Below are 21,792 nucleotides of genomic sequence, written 5' to 3'. Positions count from 1 at the left end.
CTGTTTTGTATCTATTTCTGCAGAGCAAGTGGCCAGTTTCCTGAGCCGAATCTCCAAATCCCACTGGTATCCCCCTGACAAATATAGCCTGTGGCCACGGCCGCGTTGTCTTGGCTTGGGATAGAGAGAGAGAAGATTCTCTTCTTATTGTCTCTATGGAAACAAGGACTAGAGTTCAACAGGGCACTGGGGATGGGCCATGGGGCCTGAGCAGTGTGGGAACTCCGGACAGAGGATCTCTGGAACTTTCCAAATGTGCGTTACTGCAAAGGCTAGGAGAGAGAGAGGACAGGCATGGGGGCCCGGGGACCCAGATTCTAGTCCTGGCCGCTCATGCCTCTGTGACCTCGAGCAGAGGCAGCCCCTGTCCTCTCTGAGCCCCAGTGCCCCCATCTGCAAGTTAGAAATAATACCTGCCCTGTCCAGTTGCCAGGGCTGCAGAGGGTGTTAGCAGGAATTCAGAAACAGAAGGGCTTTCAGTAAGACGCTGGACGAACAGGGGGTGGGGCCGGACAGCAAAGGGCTGTCCACCCGGACCGTAGCCTCAGAGGGAAGGATGCTCAGACGACCTGCCGCAGTCCCCCGTCACTCACTGTAAGGATGTGGGCTCGACTGGTCCCGTTTTCCCGCCTCTGTGCCTCCGTTCATGCTGTTCCTTCTGTCTGCAGTGCTCTTCCCTCCTCCTCTGCCTGGACGACCCCTCCCCAGGGCCAACAAAGCACCCCCATGGAGCCTTCCTTTCCCCGCCTCCCCGGCACGGTTGAGTCTTCCCCTCTGGACCTCCATGCTCCCTGTCCCACAAAGACAACACTGTTGGGCCGCCGTTCATTACGCTGCATCTCGTGGAAGCCTCTGCATCTAGTAGGCGCTCAATAAATGCAGCGCGGGGTTAAGTCCAGGTGTCTTGGTGATTGGCCTGTTGCGGGATGAATGCTTCGAGGGAGGACTCAGACCCCGCAGGTCCCGGCGGGCGCTTCCGGCTTCTCCCTGGAAGGCGCCTCGCTCCTCCGTCCCATCTGTGCCGCTCAGGTTTGCTCAGCCCTACTTGGTCTTTGAGCTGTCACTCCTGCCAAGATGTCAGGGACAGAAGCCGAAACGTTTCAGGGCCTCGCTGCCTGTTGGATTCAGCCCTTTAAGTCTTGAAAGGGAAAGGGGAAAGGCCCACATTTCTGAGCACCTACTGTATGCAAAGAACTATGTCTAGCAGGAGCTTTACCTCCTTTAATCCGGGGCAAACACGGAGGCTCAGAGAGCTTTAGTGACTCGCCCAAGTTCACACAGCCCCTGTGGAGGGGCTGGGGCCAGAAGCCAGCCCTGGCCGCACCACCCCTGCGTCCTCCCCCGGAGGCCGACACACCCCTTTTCTCAGGCTTCGCTGCCACCTTTGTCTCAGGAATCAATTCTAGCAGCAGTTTAAACCGATGAGTCCAAGACTTCCCCTGAGCCCCCAAAAAGCACCTCCAAGGTCCTCATGTTAGAAACTCCTTGCACACCATCGTCTTTGTCCCTTACACAGCAGTAGGGAAGCCCGCCGCGTGGGGTTTGTTCCCACTTTACAGACGGGGAAACTGAGGCTGCGGCTGCTCAAGCAACTTGCCCACGCGTACACAGCCGAGGAGCGGAGCCCAGATCCTCTGGCTCTGCTTCCACGGCTCTTTCCAGCGGGATGATGGATCTATCTCGGTCATCTCGAGGGAATATGAGATCTTACATCCATGAATTTTCCGCACAGCTGATGGACACACACCCCGTTAAGTACCAAAGCTGCTGTTCAAATATCTGGGGAGATAAATCCTCTGAAGCTGGCCCTGTGGACCCCACGCCTTAAACAGAGGAGGCCGGCTGTTGCGAGGCTGCACCTGGCCTCTGGCAGGCAGCAGGCCCCTTCCGCGCGTGTACGCTTCTCACCATCTGCCTCTCACCCCTGAGCTGTCCTGGTCACATCTCAGTGCGTGGCCCAGAGCATCCCACCCTCTCCAGGGCCTTGCTTGCTGCGTTCACTCACTCATTCATTCATTCAACGAGAGCGTCTGCCAGGCCAGGGGCCGGGGTCATTGCCGAGCAGACAGCAGCCTGTTAGGACGGCACATAGGGGAAGAGCCTTCTACTCCATAACCAGCATTCGAATCCAGAGAAGGACTTGGCGTTTCAGCCACTGCTGGGTGGCTGTTTGGCTTCCTTCCTGGTTGGCATCTGACTCCTTCAAGGTCACCGGCTAGCTGACCTCTACAGAGATGAGGTGCTGCTGGAATCGTGGGCCCATCTTAGACAAGAGGGAAAACTCTGGGAAGGGGATAGGTTGGGTTGGGTGGAGAGGGCCCCTGAAGACCCGGGGGGGAATTTGGTTAAACTGCTCCCAGAGCATCTTCATGCAAAGACCACAGGAATCGGTTGCCCACCTGGTGGTCAAGTTCTCCCTGCCTGGAGGGGGCTGGCGGGGCTGGAAGGGGGGTCACGGAAGGAGCTGGTGAGAGGAGCGGGCACCAGGCAGACCTCCCAGAGCCCTCAGAGCTTTATCTGCCCGGCAGTCCTCAGGACCGGTTGGCCAGGCTTCTAGTCATCAGTGTCACCCGTTGGAATACTGGGCTAGCTTTCGACCTTTAGACACTCCTTCTCTTCCATTGGATTTGGAGGCCTGGATCCAAGTCCCAGGTCTGACCGGATTTTTCTGTCTCTCCCAGGAATGTCAGTTTGCTCCTCTGAGCCTCGGTGTTCCCATCTGTAGAATGGGAGCATTGGACTCACCGATCTGTATGCACTGGGATCATCTAACTCATGGTCCCTCCTGGGACACATGAGAGGAAAGGGGGCACCACCCTAGTGGGGCCTGGGATGAGACTCCAGGACCCTCCTGGCAGAGTGGGATGCACGTTCACCCTGTTGACAATCCCTCCAGCCCCTGAAGCCCCCTTTCCTCTGTGTCACCAGTTCCAAGGACCTGACCGCATTCCCATCCTGGACGTCGTCTCTGTGTCGAGGGGAAGGCGCTTCGGGCTTTCCCGGGACACTTTTTATCCTAGGAGGAGGGAGCCTGGGCGCCCTTCCGCACTGTGTGTAGTTCTGTCCTGGGACTAGCTCACCTGCGTAGTGGGGGCAGCTGGAGTGCATGTCTGGAAAGGTTACAGGACAGTAAGACACCTTTCTCTCTTTACAGGGAGACTATGAAGGGGAGAACGTGGAGTTCAACGACAGGAAGGTATGTGCTACAGAGCCGGGAGACCGCTCCTTGGGGTCTGGGGGTCTGGGGGCCAGCAGGGGACAGGGGTCGGTGGTCACGGCACTGCAGCCCCACATCTGAGCGAGAAGGTTGGTGAACTCACCTCGTTGGACTGTTTTCCTCTCTGATTCTCAAAAGCATCCTTGGCAGGTTGAGCGTGTGAAGGGAAGGGACGTGCCCCCCGCCTGCCCTTCCTTCCTGCACTGACCTGGGCAGCTTCAAACCCATGTCTCACTGGATCGGTCAGAACCTCCAGGGCTCTTTGCCGACCTTTGGCCTAATCCTGCCTGGCTTCCGGGAGAATAACTCTGGGAGCCACGGGGCCAGCACCTGGAGTGCACCAGCCCCCAGCAGCACGCGGGAACACGATGCATGGTGGTCAAGCTAGTTTCTCAAACTCACTTGACCTGGAACCCTTTTTAATGGGAAAGTTATGGAGCTGGTGTCCCATGAGACACACTGTGGGAAATGTCTAGTGATCCTTTATTCTTCAATGGTTCTCCCTAATTCCACCCACCCAGGCTCTCAGGAAGCTCTGGTCCTGCACCCACCCCACATCCGCGCCACCACAGCCAGTTCTCCTTCCCTCGCGTGCCCACACCCGGATCCCAGCCTCCCTGCCTCCACATGAGCCTATCCCAGCTCCCCAACAAGCCCTGCCCTCCCTCACCTCAGGGAGCAGCCCTCCCTGGGCTCTGCGTTCCTTTCAGCCCCCTTTGTCCCATCTCTTGCTCCCCAAGAACGGATCCTTCCAAGGTGCCGGGTAGGGATGTTTCCCTGAGAACCTCACAATGGAGGCCTTGTCCCAAATTGCAAGGCCCGGGAGACTCTGCGTGTGGAATGCTCTGTTCCCACCTCCCTCCAGCCCCCCATATGTGTTTTTAAGCCTCCGGTACTTGATACAACTCGCCTGCCCGCCCGCCCGGGAATCCAGCTGAAGATGCTATCTGATTTAGCACAAAAATTACATATTTGGTTATTTTTAGTGTAACATCTGGCATTCGTCTGAGAGCCCGTGACTTGCAGATCTCCTCCATCCCGTCCACGGGCCTGCCCTGCACCAAGCCTGGCCTCAGAGCCCAGCCCCCTTCGTCCCTCTGCAGCCCTCTGCCACTGCCTGATGCCCTTCCTCCACAGAGACCCTCTTCTGGCCGTTCAGCCTCCAGGGCCCAGGCCCCTCCGCCCTAATCTCCCACCCTCTTCCCCATGCTGCAGCCGCACTGCCGCCTTTCTAATCTAAAGACAACTTGGCCGATGGTCGCGTCAGTGCCAAGACTGTCTCATTCAGTTATTACTCAGGAACGATTTACTGGGCACCATAGTGTGCCGGCCCAGCAGACAGCTCCAGGTTTATCCAGACCCAAAAGCTCTGTGCCTGGAATGCGGCCCACTTTCCACCCCGCTCTCCTCACTTAACGTTATGTCCCAGCCATGAATACAAAGACTGGTCCATGATCAGGGAGAATTGGACGAGTGGATGGACGGATGGGTGGGTGGATGGGTGGACAGATGGACTGACAGATAGATGGACGGGTGGATGGATGGAGGGAGGGAGGGATGGCTGGATGATGAGTAGTGGTGGGTGGATGGAAGGAAGGAAAGAAGGAAGGGAGGAAGGGGAAATGCCCCAGATACGTGTTTGTGTCCTAACTCAGAGAACTCTTTCTCCCGTGGTCGCTGCATCTAAAGTGATCTGCTTCTGAGTATTTTGCTTTCACAATGACAATATCTGTGGCATCCCGTCAGTGGCAGGAGCCCCAAGTGCCCGAGGACAGAAGGGGGGACGTAGCCAAGCAAGGCCCTGGTCCTGTGCTGAGCTGGCAGAGCAGGAGCACGGTAGGGATATTTCAGCAGAGGCAGGCCTGGGCCAGGGCTGAGCAAGGCCACAGCTATTGGCCTGATCTTCGGGCCACAAACGCTCGGGGCCTTGGGGCCAAGCGCTCCTTCCTCCAGGATTGGGGGGCGGGAGGGTTACTCCAGGTGTGGATTGAGGTGGCCTCATTCCTATACTGCACTGAGAGCCACGGGGCCCTGGCCCAGCATTCATTCATTCATTCATTCATTCAACAATTACTTACTGGAAACCTGTTATCTGGCCTGTTTGAGAAGCTGGGGAAGACACAGACCAGACAAACCTGGCCTCCGTCCTAGGGGGAGACAGCAAGGGTTGAGTACATACACAGTAATTAAGGACAGCATCAGCGCTGTGATGGACCTGCCCAGCCACATGGGCCCAGGTGGGAGATCTGAGCAGGAGAGATGCTGGTGGAGGGAACCAGGATCCCTCTGAGGTCCAGGTGCTGGAAAGCTCCCAGGGTCACAGTGACCAGAGCCACTGGTGCCCAGCTGACCTGCCCCAGGGCCCCCGACACCTCCCACCTGCTCACAGACTGAGGGGCCCCCAGAGTTCTGCCAACCGTAGCGGGGAAATCTGATGCTTCGTTTCCTTACGCTGACAGCTACAGGGTGATTGACGTTCTCTTCCTGGCAGGAAGAAAAGTCCACCGAGGTAAAGTGGTTTATGTAGAAAGCTGGAGTGTGCCCCATCTGCCACATCTCTCAGGGGATGGTGGCTTTTGCCTGCTGTGGCCAGTCCCAGCGGGGAGGCCCGGGAACAGGGTGACCAGCATGACGAGGACAAGCCTTCCAGCGCGTCTGTCCGTGCCTCCCCTCCCCCGCGGCAATCTCCACTCCCTCCCTTTCCATCCCAGGGTCTCTGCTCTCATTCCTCCCCACTCCCTCCCTGCCTCCCATCTCGCTGCTCTGATGCTCCCCCAGCTGGTCTATGGTGTAAATTTCAGCTGACTTTCTTTTTTTTTTTTTTTAATCTTTATTGGAGTATAATTGCTTTACAATGGTGTGTTAGTTTCTGCTTTATAACAAAGTGAATCAGTTATATATATATCCCCATATCTCCTCCCTCTTGCGTCTCCCTCCCTCCCACCCTCCCTATCCCACCCCTCTAGGTGGTCACAAAGCACCAAGCTGATCTCCCTGTGCTATGCGGCTGCTTCCCACTAGCTATCTACCTTACGTTTGGTAGTGTATATATGTCCATGCCTCTCTCTCGCTTTGTCACAGCTTACCCTTCCCCCTCCCCACATCCTCAAGTCCGTTCTCCAGTAGGTCTGTGTCTTTATTCCTGTCTTACCCCTAGGTTCTTCGTGACTTTTTTTTCTTAAATTCCATATATATGTGTTAGCATACGGTATTTGTCTTTCTCTTTCCGACTTCACTCTGTATGACAGACTCTAGGTCCATGCACCTCGTTACAAATAGCTCAATTTCGTTTCTTTTCATGGCCGAGTAGTGTTCCATTGTATACATGTGCCACGTCTTCTTTATCCATTCAGCTGAGGGGAGGAAGCTGCCCGGTTGGTGACTGGTGACGGCGCTTTGCTTTTCCAGAGGTGCTGCGCCATCTCATCAGAGTCTGCTGGCCCAGGCCTCTCCTTTAGAGAGTGAAACTGTAGAGGATTTTCCTCCTTTTCTGCGTAATCAGACACATGGCACATAACAAGCCCCCAGCACTTCGCTTCACAAAGCATGAGCCCGTCTGCGTCCACTCCGTGACCTGGGAGGAAGGACAGACTCCTTCAGTATCAAGGAGGTGATGGAGCTCAGAGGGGAGGGAGTCTGCCCTGGATGCCCAGCGGGGCTCAGATCACCCACTCGGGACGCTGCCCGGGACACCGACTCCAGACCCAGCAGAGCCACCGTCCTAGCAGGGCAGCACGGCTCCAATTCCTGGACCCCTTCTCCTCTGAGATGGGGGGAGGCCCTGGGCATCCCAGTTCCTTACCCAGAAGCTACAGAGGCTCCCCCACCAGCAGCCAGACTTGCCATTAAGTCTTTCAGAACTCGGAATCATGCTGAACACATCCCTCTTGTGCCACTTACAGAGAGACTTAAAATCTAAAGAAAGCTCCTCTTATAAGGATCAGAACAGGCAAAACCCAGGATTTTGACAGCAAGGTTCGCTCATCATTTATTAAGAAGGCCTTTAGCTTCTCTATGTTATTTTCCTCCCTGTTTTTTCCTCCCTACTTACTTTGTCCCTGTGTGCTGACTTTTGATGAAACACAGCACCTCTGTTCTCCTGAGTATTATTTTCAGAGCTGCAGAAGGAGAGAAGAAATGGAAACGTTTGCTAGAAGGTCATTTCTAGGGACCCCTGACTCTCTGGTCTGTGGAAGCTGACCCCGTCCCCGTGAGCCTCTTAGACATTTTTAATTTTCAGAGACTCGGTTGAAGGCATCTTTGTGCATAGAAATCCATCGCATCAGCTCTGGATCTTCCAAGTCAGTGGGGAGAATGTAATATTAGCTTAGGCTGCTATGACAAAACACCAGACTTAAACAGAAGACATTTATGTCTCACAGTTCTGGAGGCTGGAAGTCCCAGATCAAGGTGCCGGCAGGGTTGGGTTCTGGTGCAGGCTCTCTTCCTGGCTTGCGGACAGCCGTCTTCTCACTGTGTCCTCACACGGCCTTTCCTCCGTGTGTGCATGTGAGAAAAGAAAGCTCTGATGTCTCTTCCTCTTCTTCTAAGGACACCAGTCCTGTCAGGTCAAAACCCTGCTCTCATGACCTCATTCAACCTTAATTATTTCTGGAAAGACGCAGCCTCCAAATACAGTCATGTTGGGGGCTAAGGCTTCAACCTGTGAACCTGGGGGGACACATTCAGTCCATAGTCTAGAGTATTTTGGGCGATGATATAAAAGGCTGTGTTCAGGGGCCACAGCAGAATCTGTATATAGGAGACCCCCAAGTTTTTAAGTCCAAATATTAAGAAAAGGAAACAGGATGCAAGCCAAGCTTCGGTGTACAGGAGAGACCTGGGGCCCATGGTGAGTTCTCACGGGCGTCCCCCACCCCTGCTTCCTGCCAGCAGAGATGGGCAGCCGAGGCCCTGGGTTCCCAGCTGGGGCCCAGCTCCCCTCCAGCCAGCAGTGTCACCGTAGGCTTTGAGTTAAGGTTGGTAAAGCATTAATTACCCACATGCATGGGATTTCTTTATCAAAACCAGCAGTCCTAACCCAGCGTCTTCCCGAGGACACCCTATACCCATGCGTGCATACAAGGCTTCCAATCGCCAAGCCCGTTGCCATCCTGCCCAGAGCCTGGGGCATGATGGAGTGTGTAGATTTCATTTATTTCACTAAGCTGTGTTCATCAGACAGCCCATCTCAGGAGACACACATCGGGCTCTCTTTGCGTCCCGTGAGACTTTTAAAAATCGTACCACTGGTATTTCTCTGCTGCAAAGCCTGGTGGGTCTGTCTTTTTACAAAGAAAGTGAGGTGTCTGACAGCCATTTGAGATCAATTCCAGATCAAATCGTGAGCAGTGAGGACTCTATAATGATGCCAGAAGTTTCTTTCCCATCCCCACTGTCACCTAAAAACATAAGTCTAGGGCTTCCCTGGTGGTGCAGTGGTTGAGGGTCCGCCTGCCGATGCAGGGGACACGGGTTCGTGCCCCGGTCCGGGAGGATCCCACATGCCGCGGAGCGGCTGGGCCCGTGAGCCATGGCCGCTGAGCCTGCGCATCCGGAGGCTGTGCTCCGCAGCGGGAGGGGCCACAACAGTGAGAGGCCCGCGTACCGCAAAAAAAAAAAAAAAAAAAAAAAATAAGCCTATTCCTCCTTGGAGAGCCCGCCACCACCCATGGCTTCTTCAAGGCCCTTACCAGAGCTGAAAGTTTTGACCCGTTTTCTCGTGTCCGTCTCCCTGACCAGAACAGGAACTCCAGGGCTCAGGGCCGTGTCTGCCGTGCTCAGCTCAGAACTCGGCATCCACCACGGTACCCAGCACAGGGCTGACCCTCCGTACATGTTTGTTGAATGAATGAATGACGTAGCTGTGAGCAGACCCCTCAGTCCAGCGGGGGCCCAGCAGCTCTGTGTTCTGGGGAGCAACCTGGGAGCGCTACATTTTCCCCAGCCCTTCACCACTTCCTCTCTCCCAGCTCCTGTACGAAGAGTGGGCGAGTTACGGGGTCTTCTACAAGTACCAGCCCATCGACCTGGTCAGGTGAGAGGGGACGCTGGGAGCAGGCCTGATGGGATAGATGTCCCTGTGCATTTCGACTGTGCTGAGTGTGCAGTGCACGGGGGCCTGTTTGAACTTGAAGAGTTTGTGTAGGAAAGCCAAGGTCTCCCAGCAGGATGGGAGCCTGGCTGAGCCTTACATAGCAGTTTATTCAAATTCACTGCAGGACGGGCTCTTATCTGTCATATTCACTGTCTCCCCCTAAATTCACCGTCCAGCTTGACCCAGCCAGGCATCTGGTGTGATTTCTTTCTGTGTTGAAAGGAAGGAAAGAGCTGCCTGGGAATTTGTAAGAATTGCCCCTCTGGACAATGCATCCTCTCCTGAGGGGACCTCCATCCCGGGGCAGGAAGGTGCGAACAGATCAGGCAATTGGGCCACGTAGACCAGCGCTCAGCCCATCAAGGAGCCAGAGACGCTTAACACACAGCGTGACTGGTTCTCTTGGTGCCTCGGGGCTGGAGTTTTTTCCTGTTCTTGGGCTGAACGGGGCTGGAACAGAGCTGACAGCCTCCGGGCGACATCGTGTCCTTCAGCGTGGGCATCACAGGTGGAAATGTGCCCACCTTCGGGGCACAGTAGAGAAGTGCTGGCATAGGGAAAGCAGAGAGCACCCCAAACCTGACCTGGCTCGGGGGCCCCCAGTCTCTGCTTCTTTGGTTGAGAGAATCAGGGGCCCCCCGATGAGCTGCTCCCCGCTCGGGGGGAGGGGGTACGGTGTAATTTATTCCCCCTGATGTGGATTGAGAGCGTGTCTCTGTTTGGCTTTGCCCTGCGGTGCAGGAAGTATTTTGGGGAGAAGATTGGCCTGTACTTCGCCTGGCTGGGCGTCTACACCCAGATGCTCATCCCCGCCTCCATGGTCGGGATCATCGTGTTCCTCTACGGATGGGCCACCGTCGATGAGAACATCCCCAGGTAGGCGGGCAGCCCCTCTCTCCGAACACATCCTCATCTTACTAAGGAGCCGCATTCCTATTGCTGCAGGAACAGAACTCCCTGGGACGCGGGCCCCTCACCCCAACCCCTGCCCCGCCATGCACCCGCTCAGTGCCCCCGGAAAGTCACAGGCCAGGCCAGGCGGTGTCAGAAAGAAGGCCGCCCAGTCCAAAGGATGTAATAGCCATCGGAGCGTGTGGGCGGCCTTTGCAGACACGATCGCCCCCGGAGATGCTTTATTGTCGAGAGGCAGACATAAAATAAACATCCAACTCCTTTTCGTTCTTTGAAGCTTTTTTTCCCATTTAGTTCTTGGTCATTATGTGACAAGAAAATTGACCGCTTCCGTGTGTGGTCAGGAAATGAGACGGATGTGACCATTTGGAGACCTCGGGGCAGCGCACTCAGCCAGCCAGGCCCTGTGTCCGTGCCGCGTCCCCTGGCCACATGGCTTTGGGAGATGTTGCAACAGCACCGTCATGAGAGCTGACCGGGTGCAACAGGCCCCGGTCTCTGAACGCAGGGCTGATAGCACTGCTACTGTTCACCAAGGGGTAGGCCAGGCGTGGGGGGCTCTTGGAAGGAGGCCAGGACCCCAGAGACAGCCCGGCGTCGTGCCGGGTGTGGTTCTCCCAGAATGGCAGCCAGACGTTAGTCAAGCAGCGGGAGCTTGAGGACACCGTCTCCCCTCTTTTCTAGTGGTTTCCTAGACTTGCTAATACCGACCCAGGGATAACTGATTGTGTTATGAGTTCAGGATTTCAGGCCTAACTTCCATCAGGAACAGTGTGCCGATGGGCAAAACACCGGATAGAAAAGTGGACGCCCCTGGCCCTGTCTCTTGGGGGCTGGCGGTCTGTCGGGGACAGTCCCGGTACGTCAGCGCAGTTTACGTTTCTTACGGCTCAGCCCAGTGTCTCTGAAGCAGAGCTGTGGTTTAGACAATCCATCCGTGGTTCTGATCAGGAAAGAGCCGGTGAAGGAGTCTTACTTGGTGGAGAAACTGACTCCTTAGGACTCAGCGGTGCAGAAAGGCCACATTCAGTGATTCTGTGCGAGCGATTTGTGAATACATGAAAAACACCTAAACTATTCCACCCACCCAGAATCAGAACGTTAAAGGAATCCGGCTTATGTCCCTCCAGGGTTATTTTGGGCACAGGCAGGAGAAAGCTTGTCCCTTTTGTTTGCTAATGACACGAGCTCACTGTGCTTGGGTTCGAGGAACGCAGAGATCAAAGTAGCCCAGACGCAGAGGGGACCGAGTGGAGGGTGAGGGGCCCCCCACGGACACTTCTCCGTCCGCCTTCCTGCCGGTCCTGGAGGGGAAGCTGGGCTGGTGGCCTCGTCCAGGGTGCTCTGCCCCGGCAGGCGCGGGCTCCCTGACAAGGACGCCGACATCCCCAGGCCAGGCCAGGCCAGCGCTGTCACACAGCCAGGGAGGCAAACAGCATTTACTGGGAATCCTGGAGCCCCGTCTGACCTCGGCCTCTGCTCACTTGGTGCCGTGAACAAAGCAGGAAGTGTGCATTCCCCCTGGACTGTGGCCCAAGCCAGTTTGTAGGATAGCCAGTGCCCCCGCCCCCCCTGCGCCCCGCACGATGCTGCCCTGCCGCCCCGGCCCCTCTATTTGCCCCCGAGAGCAGGAGCACCCATGGCTTGTCTTTGTTTTGGCCGAAGGCAGTGAAGGGAGAGGCTAAGGGTTTAAAACCAGCAGAAACAGGCTTTTTGACTGGCTGATATTGTTTAAACTGGCAGGGAGGAGGGCTGGGCAGCCATGGGGCTCACAGGCAGGCAGAGACATGGGCTCTGGCCCCCCCGGCCCCTCCCATCCTCGGGAACGCAGGCGGCACCGTGGCAATGGTGGAGGGGGCCTTCCATCTACAGGTTCCCTTAGAGGGGCTGCGACGTCCTGCCCCTCTGCCTTTCAGGAGAGGCCCCCAGAAGAGAGGAAGCTCAGGGAGGGACGAGGCTCCATTATTCCCACAATAATGATGGTGAACGGGAGGATGAGTCCCAGGGCCCTTCCGAGGGCTTCACGTGCGTTCCCCTGTTTAATCCTCCTAACAACCCAGTAACACAGGTTCTCAGGGAATTCCCTGGTGGTCCAGTGGTTAGGGCTGTGCTCCTTCACTGCCGAGAGCCTGGATTCAATCCCTGGTCAGGGAACTAAGATCCCATGTGCTGTGCAGCGCAGCCAAAAAAAAAAACCAACAACAAAAAGACCCAGGATACGTGAATAAAATGCCACGGCCTTTAAAAAAAAATGGGTTCTCTATTCTCGGCATCCCCATTCTATAGACGGGGAAACTGAGGCCCAAGGAGTTGGAGCAACCTGCCCAAGGCCACACAGCTCACAAGCGGTAGAGCTCAGATTCAAATCCAGAGCTGGCTGGCTCCTGAGTCCACGGTGCCCTATGGCCTCTGTGTGCCCGTCCCCGCCCCACATACACGTGCACGTAGGCACACACACGCATGCTCACACACGCACTCCCCCAGATGCTTCGAGGCACCAGCTGGTCCATCTTTCCCTCTCCCACGCCTGACACCGTGCCTGGCACATACAGCATGTACACAATCTTTTAATGAGTCTTTGGTAAGAGTAACTGTGGAAGAGAATTGAGCTGAATGCCCACAGTGCTAGCAGAGGAGGGTCCCCCACAGCCTCTCAGCAAATGCTTCTCCAACACCGATGGCTGTGGCCCAGCCACGATTCTGTGCAACCAGAAATTTTTTTTAAAAGTCAAAAACGACCACCCAATTCGGCCCCCTCCTCGATAGCCACCTAACCCTTGGGAATCAGACTCCTGCCCGGTGTCTAATAATAGCTCAGTATCTTGTCCAAGTTAGCAGGGAGAAGGGCAGGGCAGGGCAGGGCAGAGGTGGCAGGGCCTAATTCTGGCCTCCCTTCTCATCTTCCAGAAGGAGAAACTGAGTCTGAGGCTGAAGGACAGGGTCGGGGGCACAGAGGGCATCAAGGACCTGGGCCACGCCCCCTGGTCTCAGCAGGGAGCCCTCCTGTGGCCTCTGGGCATCAGCTGAGAGCAGTGCAGGGCACAGGCTTGACAGACAGAGCCCAGGGCTCAATCCCCACTCTGCTGTGTGGCCCTGAGCAAGTGACTTGCCCTCTCTGGGCTCACTTCCTCATCTATGAAGATGGGATTGTAATGGCCCCGGAGCTGGTCCGGGCCAGGTAGACGCTCGGTGCAAGCTTCTGCTCACACAGCTAATGGTCATTATTGCATTTTTCAGTATTAGCAGGAGACAGCCTGCGTGCTGGGCGGGGCGGAGGAGGCAGGCCACTGGGCATCGCGCAGCTCCCCATCCTGTCCAGCCACGCCCCCTGGGCTCAAGCCCCAGACTCAGCAGAATAAAAGCCTGCCCTGAGCCGGACTAGTATCCTGAGCAGGAACTGCCCCTCACTTTCAGGGTGAGCCCGGCGTGATGGGTCCCCAACCCCAGGCAGCTTGTGGGTGTGTTCCTTCCTACCCAACCACGCGTCTCCCGGGAGGAGGTCCGGGAGAACCATTTCTCCATCCTCTTAGGGGCCCAGAGTGCCCAGCGATGTCCACAGGCTGGTACCCAGGGGCCAGCTGTCCCACGGCGTCCCCACAGGGATGGACTGAAGCCCGCAGGAACGGCGCTTAGCAGGTGCCAGGCTCACGGCCAGGGCTCAGGAGAGGCGTGGCGTTCTCGTGCCTCGATCCCATTCCTCCTTCGGGTCTCCGGGGCCTTGTCAAGTCAGGACCTGGACAGCATTCACTCTTAGCACAACCTTGACGGTGCCTGGTTATCAGAGGGAGGCTGGCTGGGACCTCGGCTTCAGAGATGAACGCTCACCGGCCACACAGCCAAGTCCGATGGGTCTACACCCAGTTGCAGGCTGGGTACAAAATTAAAATGCAGGGCCCTGTTCAAAAATCATTAAGGCTTTAAGGGGGGAGAGAGTGTGAAACCGAGCTGGGGCCCCTGTGTGGCAGCACCTGTCACACATCCCTGAAGCCCACCTGGGATGGAGAAGAGGCATGTGGGCGCCGGCGGAAGCTGGCTGGTGAGCCAGACCATGTCCACAACGGCGGGGACCCCCAGCACTTTCTCCCACCCGACGTGGCTCCGGGAGGCTCCGGTCCACGTGGGCCGGCAGGGACGCTGCCCATCGGCCAGGGGACTCTGGGCTGCTCCCTTTCTTCCAGCATGGAGATGTGTGACCAGAGACACAACATCACCATGTGCCCGCTGTGTGACAAGACCTGCAGCTACTGGAAGATGAGCTCTGCGTGCGCCACGGCCCGCGCCAGCCACCTCTTCGACAACCCCGCCACTGTCTTCTTCTCCATCTTCATGGCCCTCTGGGGTAAGCCGAGCGCCGCCACCCCGTCTGTGGGTCAGAGGGTGGGTCCCCACATTCCCTCCCTCTCCTTGAGGCTACCCTCAGGACCGTTTGCCAGGAATGCACACAGGAGGAACGGTCAGCAGAAAGAATCCCCCGTTCTGTCTGCAGGTTACTGGGGTCTGTACTGGGTCACGACCCACAGATGCATCTGACCCGGCCAAGAGCCCCTCACGAAAAGCCTAGGAGGGTGCTTCGCTCCCGGAACCGGGACCTCTTTCCTGGGGCCGGGATTGGTTGCTGCTTTAGAACAAGGAGTGCCGAGGGTTCTGCCTTCCTCCCGACCAGGCCCAGGCCCTGGGGCACAGCTCTCATTATCCCCCAGCACCCCTGCAGGTGTCACATGCCCATTTTACAAGTAAGGACACCAAGGCCCAGGGAGAGTTGATGTGACTGGCCCAGGATCACCCAGCTCCTAGGCGGCCAAGGTGAGGAGTGAACGTACGATTCCAGAGCCTGTGCCCTTAACTGCTGGACTCCACTGCTACCTGGAGTCCAGGGCAGACGGCTCCTCCTCCAGTATTCTTCCTGAATCCAGGTCCTACCTGGTACCCATCTCAGGCTTGGGGGGCATGGGAGGTGGGTAAGTGGTGGCTGGATGCATTTCCGCAGACGTTTCTGGATTAGCAGCAGATAAGCCTGTTTCCTCCTCTGTGGCCCCGTGACACAGCCTTTGCCAGCAGGGCATTCAGGATTCGGGCAACCGTGTGCAGAGCCGTCCCCTGGGCACCAGAGCCCCAGTCTTTGCCCTCAGGGGCTCCCAGCTAGTAGGAGATGGAGCCGCACACAGGAGCCCTGGGGGAGGGAAGTCAGCTCTGCCCTTCCCCACATAACTCAACCCTCAGCTTCCTCGCCTGTAAAATGAGGGTGTGATAAGGGTCAGAGGCGGCGGGCACAAAGTCTCAGCCAGTGCTTGGCGCGCACGCGGCTGACTCTCAGTAAACGGTCCTGCCCCTGTGGCCACAGACCACAGGCAGGGCTGCCTGACACACGGCGGGGGTTTGAGGCTGAGCAAGGTGATGCGCCTTGCTGTAGCATGCGCACCAACCAGTACTTACTAAGTGCCTGTGCTGGGCACAGGGGAAACCATGGGGGGGAAACCACTGCATCCACCGACTTAGTCCAAGGTTCAGGAGGGCGCAGCATGTGCAAAGGCCCTGTGCTGCGGGTGCAGGGAGCAAGTGGGAGTGGGAACAGGAGGACCCTGGAGGCCAGCCAGGGCCGCAGAGGACTTTGCGTTCTCACTGGTAGGACTCAGAAGCCGGTGCAGTCGGCCTCCTGTTATCAGAAGTTTTCTCGTCTTAAACTTGAGTCAGAGACGGCAACTTACGTGAGAAGCGGCTGGGGAGGTGATAGAGGGAGGCTGACCCAGCTGGGACTGGGGACAGCGGCGGGGCTTTCGCTCAAGACCCACGCGAGCTCCGGGGCAGATGCTCAACCACCTGCACGTGAGAGCGAGAAGCTCTTTCTCCTGAGGGCGGCACCGTGGGGGAAGAAGGCCAGTGAGAAAGTGTAAGAGCGGCGGTTAGCGGGCCTCTCGCGCCCTCCCTCCCTGGCCCTGGGCTCCCCGACTGTGTTCCGTCTGTTCCCACTGTCCTGCCTAGACGCCCAGTAACAGCTGTGCCAAACTGAGGGCCTGCGATGGAGGAGACTCTGTTCATTCCAGAGGGCTCTCGTGCCCACCCCTCCTGTGAGCTAAGGAGATGCCTCAGGCTTGGCGAAGCCCGTGTCGCGTGGAGCACAGGGGTACAAATGACAGCCCCCGCCCCACTCATGAACATCACCCCTCCACATCCTTCCCCCCCGGCTCAGCAGCGGCCTGTAAGCCCACAGACACCCGGGTAATAGGGACACCCAGGGCTGTCCATACACCCAAGCTCCGGGAGCTGGAAGCACAGCTTCACGATCAGCGCAGTCGTCATGGGCACGTGATGGCCCTCCTAACGAGGCTGAGAATGAGAGTCACAGGTCACCAGCTCAGCGTAAGGGAGAGATTTCCAGCAGTGAGTGCTGGGCTGGGCTGGCCCGGCAGGTGGTGAGCACCCTGTTTCAGGAGGCATTCAAGCTGAGGTTGGAGGAGTCCTGGCCGGGGCTACCACAGAGCGTGGGGAGGTGCTGGCTGTGTGTGGTTCGTGGCGGCTTATGAGAAGGTGCCCCGCACCACACGCTGCTCGGATGATTAATTCTGGGATCAGCCTGCCTATAGATTTGGGCTCAGTGGCCGTCTTCACGGAGCTGCCGTGTACGCGTCTGACATTGGGCTGGATGCTACCTGCGCTTCATCCCACCTTATCCCACAGCTGAGACATTGTCCCCATGTCACAGATGAGGAAAGTGGGTCTCCACTGGCAGGGCCAGGACTGGAGCCCACGCTGCCCTGAGCCTGTTCCGCCTCCCCTGCCCACCCCTGTCTCTTTGGACCCTGCGTCTATCAGAACCACGCCCCTGCCCCCCACCACCCTCTGCTCTCACTGCCAGCCTCCCTGGCCTTCCTCAAGATCTCTGGTTGGCTCCCTTCCTTCCTCTCTGATCGGGGCCCAGGAAGCTCCAAGCTGAGGCTGGAACGCCTCCTGGCTGGGCACCCAGCCTCCCGGTTCCCCCGCTCCGAGCGGGGGAGGCTCACCCGGCAGCATTCACGTCCACGGTGGAGCCCAGCTGCACAGCTGCCGGCTTGACGGTTTGGTCCACTTCAACACCCAGCTGCGTTGGCTGTGAGCCAGGATGGCTAGTCAGCAGGTAATAGTGCCAGTCCCTGGGCCAGACTCAGGTTCAACTCTCAGCTCTGTCACCTGCCAGCTGTGCAACTTCAGGAAAGTTGCTTCAACTCTCTGGGCCCTGGGTTCCCCGTTTGTAAAATGGAGACAGTGGTCGGGAATGTCGAATGAGTCACGTCTTGTGATGTCTTAGGGCTGTACCTGGTGCTAGTTGTCATGTCGTGCTAGCTGTCGCGTCGGATCAGTGAGCCCTTGCTTCTTGAAAACGTGAAAACAGCCTAGACCCTTGGAGGCTGGAGCTCAGATCTAACCTGTCACCTTGTGCCTGGGGGCCTCTGTGAATTACATCACTTCATCTCCTTCAGAAAAGAACGCTAGCTTTGGTTGGCTGGTTCCTAGTGTGTGCCAGGCACTGTCCTGAGCATCTTACGTGAGCGACTCATTAATTCTCCCAGTAACTATAGGAGGGAAACAGGCTTTACTACCCCATTTAGCAGATGAAAAAATTGAGGCAACTTTCCCAGGGTTACACAAGCTAACAAGAGGCAGAGGCAAGACTTGAACCCCAGCGTTCTGGCTCCCCAGCCCCAAATACTTGACCCCTGGGCTTTACTCCCTCTGTTACTAATCAGGTCTAGCTCATGTGTGTGCTTATTCCTGGCAGGCTTACCTTAAATTCATTCTCTCACCTGGAATACTTTCCCCAGCTCCCTCCAAACAAACAGGCTCCCTTTCACCCTCCAGAGTTCTGCACAGAGTTCTGCACAGGCTACCTCACTGGTCCCCACAACAACCCTGGAGAGAAACCCTGTTATTCTCTGATGTGGACAGGGAAGCACAGAGAGGTTAAGTGACTTGCCCAAGATCACACAGCTAGCAGATTTGTAGCAGACATGATAGATCCGTGCCTGGCCCATCGGCCTTCGCGGTCCAGGCTAGTGCCCTGGTCTCACCTCTCCATCCAAACATCCTCCACCCCCCTTCTGTGCCCTCCTGGGGGAGCAGAGATTTACCATGAGCAGGCGGTGAGGGGCACACAGGCAGCAATGCCACTCAACCCGCCAGGAGGCAGGGAGTTGGTTGAATTCTGCGCACGCCCTCAATGAAGCCAGCTTGGTCACATCATGCTTCTTTATTGAGCACCTACTGTGTGCAGAGGGGTACCACTTCACAGCCTCAAAGGTGTTGGCCAGCCCTTACCAGCAGCCCCATCCTTGGGAGAAAAACAGATGGTCCCATCCTTCCCCTATCCAAGACGCAGCGAAACGGGCAAATCTGTGTTTCCGCTGTGTGTCCCCACGTCCTCCAGCTCCACTTCCACCGTAGGCGACAACAGAGGTGCCTGTCTGTCAAGGGCAAGTTCAGTCTACACACCCCCATTTGGGGGAGAAAAAAACAACAACAAAAAAGCCAAACCACTCTCATGAAGCACTTAGGGAAAGAGGAGCTTATTATAAATCAAGACAGAAGCAACAGGAAAGGGCCTGCTGGGCTGAGAGGGGCCTGTTGACAATCCGTCCCTGCCCCCAGGGTGGAGGGAGCCTCAGTCCCTCCATCCACCCCCGGCTCTTTCACACTTTACTCTGTCAGCCGTTATTAGCAGCCAGCTTGCCATTGTTGAGGGGGTTTTTTTAGTCCCTTATTCAATTACTTGTTCATTACCCTCTAAAGGATCATTTTCCCACTGGTGTTTCTTATCCCACTGTGTTCTTTCTTTTCCTGTCCTCCAGCTGTTAAGGCTTCTGCTCGCATGGTGACAGAGAGCAACCCCAAACCTGACACTGACAGTAGCGGGGCTCTGCCGCCCCAGGAGTCACCTCTGGCCGCTGTTTTCATGTTGCTTCAGCTCCACTGTGGGGTCTGGTTTGCCCAGAGGCTGACCCGCTGGTCCTGGAGCTGTGAGCTCTGGCTGAGCTCTCCCCTGCCTGGGATTTATGACAACTCAAAGCCTTCATTCAGGAAGGTGTCACACGAAGAAACTTTGAGCTCCATTTAGCTGTTCCCGCCGGGATCGATTTTCTGAAATTATAGCATAATAATGGGGTTTTAAAGCCTTGTCAGTTCCAGGCAGAACAAAGGGGGCTATTTGATTTAAGCCTGCCTGCAAGGAGCTGGAGAAAGATGGTCCCGGCATTAGTGGAGTGACAGGTGTGATTGAAACCCCTCCTCGCTGCCCCCGAGACTCTGAGTGGAGTGCGCAGGTCACCGGCTGAGTCACCCAGTGCGGACGGAGGGAGAGAGACTGAGTCTCTGCTGGAATTCAAAGGCCAGCAGCGGGTTTGTGCGCGAACACTTGTTCAGGGGATAAATAAATAGAATCAGTGAGAAAATGAAGGGCGGGGGGCCTTTGTGCGGGAGCCCTGTCTCCCCTGTGGGCCGACAGGTGGGTCTGTGACCGAAAGCTCGGCCTCTCTGTGGCCCAGTGCCGAATCAAATCTCGGAGACAGAGTTTTGGGTGAAGTAGAAAAGGAGAGCTTTATTGCTTTGCCAGGCAAAGGGGGACACACCGGTTCTGCCTTGAAAAACTGTGTGTGTCCCCCCCGCAGAGGATTTGATGAAGGGCGGTTCAAAGGGCGGGGGCGGGGGGGTTCTCTGACAAGATTAGGGTGTGGCGAGCAGGGCCTGCCGTCCCTTAATCTCATCTCAGGTGGTCGTCTCCCGATGTTTTCATTTATTTTAGTTTTGGCTGCGTCCGGCGTTAGTTGCGGCATGCGGGATCCTCATGGCGGTGCGCCGTCTTCTCTCTAGTTGAGGCGCGGAGCTCAGTAGTTGCCGCGCGCGGGCTTAGTTGCCCCACTGCGTGTGGGATCTTAGTTCCCCGACCAGGGCTCGAACACGCGTCCCCTGCATTGGCAGGCGGATTCTCAACCTCTGGACCACCAGGGAAGGCCAGCGGTCGTCTCCTGATCTCGATGAGTTTCTCTGGTCCCTTTAATCTTGCTTCGGGCGGTTGCTTGGCTTCTTCTCCATTGATTAGCAGCTGTTTGAATCCACCCTTCGGAATTCAGCGATGGTCATGGGGGCTGCAGTCTTGCCTATAAGAAATGGGGGACAAAAAGGACCTCCATGCCGGGAAGCCCCACAGGGCCCCGCTCAGTTTCAGGTCACTCTCTTGTCCGGTTCCTGCAGCCCGAGGCCATGCATCTCCGATCTCCACATTCAGAGAAAGGAGTCTGTGCTGAGCAGATGTCGGACTGTCAAGAGCCAGAGGCTTGAGAAGCTGGTCTCTGCTCTCAGGGGTCTTGTTTTAAGGAGGGTGCGGCCCTGCCTGCCCCCCGGGGCCTCCGCGGCTCAAGAGCGCTTGGTACAGGTTTGGGAGACGAGACCCCGGCCCACAAGGAGCTTGGACCTCACCAGGGAGATGGGGCTGTTCTCCGGGCAGCCGCAGAAGCGCCCCAGCATCCATCAGAGCCTTCCCTCCGTGACCTGTGAGAGTCCCACGGCAGGCCTGAGAGCCTGTGAGGTTCCAACGGGCACAAAAGACCACGGGACGGCCGAACCGGGAGCGTCTAATGACACGTCCAAGATCGTGCCACAGGGTCAGCAACAGCGTTTCAGGGGAGGGTGAAAGCTCAGAAAGGTTGGGGGGGGGGCAGCAGCCAGCCCAGGAAGCAACCGGAATTAGGGAAATTGGGGTTAGGCCTGGGAGTGAAAGCAGTTTGGGCCCGAGGGAGGTAGGGTGGGATGCAGCCTGGGAGGAGAGCCGAAGCAGAGGCCCGGGGTCCTGTGGGGGGTAGACCAGCAGCTCATCTGATGGATAGAGAGATGGACGGAAGGAAAGGGCAGACAGTGAGTAGGTCAGTGCGTCCAGACGCCTGTGTGGACGACGCCTGTGTGGACTGTGCCACGCGCAGAGCTTGTCCAGAACGGAGATTCCAGCTCAGCGTGGTGCCCAGGAATCTGTATTTCAGCAAGCCCCCTGCGGTGGGGCTTCCGATACAGCCCACAGTCTAAGAAATCCGGGGTGGGGGGAGATGGACAGACTGCCCCTTCCCCACGTAACCACGCGGGTGTGTCCTGGTCCATTTTCTCTGCAGCTCCAGCCTACAGCAGGGGCACTGAAGCCCATAAGGACAATCTGTACCCATTGTTCTGTGATTCTTTTTTTTGTTAACTCACATGAAATTTACATAAATTAACTGTCTTAAGTGCACAGTTCGGTGGCACTCACCGTGTCCTGCCATCATTACCACCATCCTCCCAGGTGGCAACCTGGTGCCCATTTAACAGTCTGTCCCTTTCCCCCTGTGCCCACCCCTGGCAACCACCAGTCTGCTTTCGGCCTCTATGATGGATTTATCTGTAGGTATTCTGGGTGCTTTGTATAAATGGAACCAACCATATGTTTTGTTCTATCGTCAGCCACTTAATGAGAAACGGTGGAGATCCTTCAGGTGAGCCAGGTCGTGGGACCGCTCCTCCGTCGAGCCCCTTGCCACGGGGGGGCCCTGCCCTGGGCTCCACGGCGCATCAGCTT

The 21,792-nt window shown here is 56.8% G+C and overlaps 1 protein-coding gene across 7 annotated transcripts in view; it reads left to right on the top strand.

The window, feature by feature from the left end:
* The window catches only part of ANO1 (anoctamin 1), a 161,906-nt gene that overhangs the window by 102,262 nt on the left and 37,852 nt on the right, over positions 1-21,792 (top strand). For all 7 annotated transcript variants that reach the window (XM_067747989.1, XM_067747991.1, XM_067747990.1 and 4 more), the window contains 4 exons: positions 3,155-3,196; positions 9,190-9,254; positions 10,056-10,190; positions 14,405-14,565. In XM_067747989.1, coding sequence (XP_067604090.1) covers positions 3,155-3,196; positions 9,190-9,254; positions 10,056-10,190; positions 14,405-14,565 — 403 coding nt within the window. The remainder of the gene's footprint in view (positions 1-3,154; positions 3,197-9,189; positions 9,255-10,055; positions 10,191-14,404; positions 14,566-21,792) is intronic.

The sequence above is a fragment of the Pseudorca crassidens genome, chromosome 9 (genome assembly GCF_039906515.1).
Source record: "Pseudorca crassidens isolate mPseCra1 chromosome 9, mPseCra1.hap1, whole genome shotgun sequence".
In the NCBI taxonomy this organism is placed as follows: domain Eukaryota; kingdom Metazoa; phylum Chordata; class Mammalia; order Artiodactyla; family Delphinidae; genus Pseudorca; species Pseudorca crassidens.
Note: the sequence above shows the minus strand (reverse complement) of the source record. Positions and strands in the feature narration are given on the sequence as shown.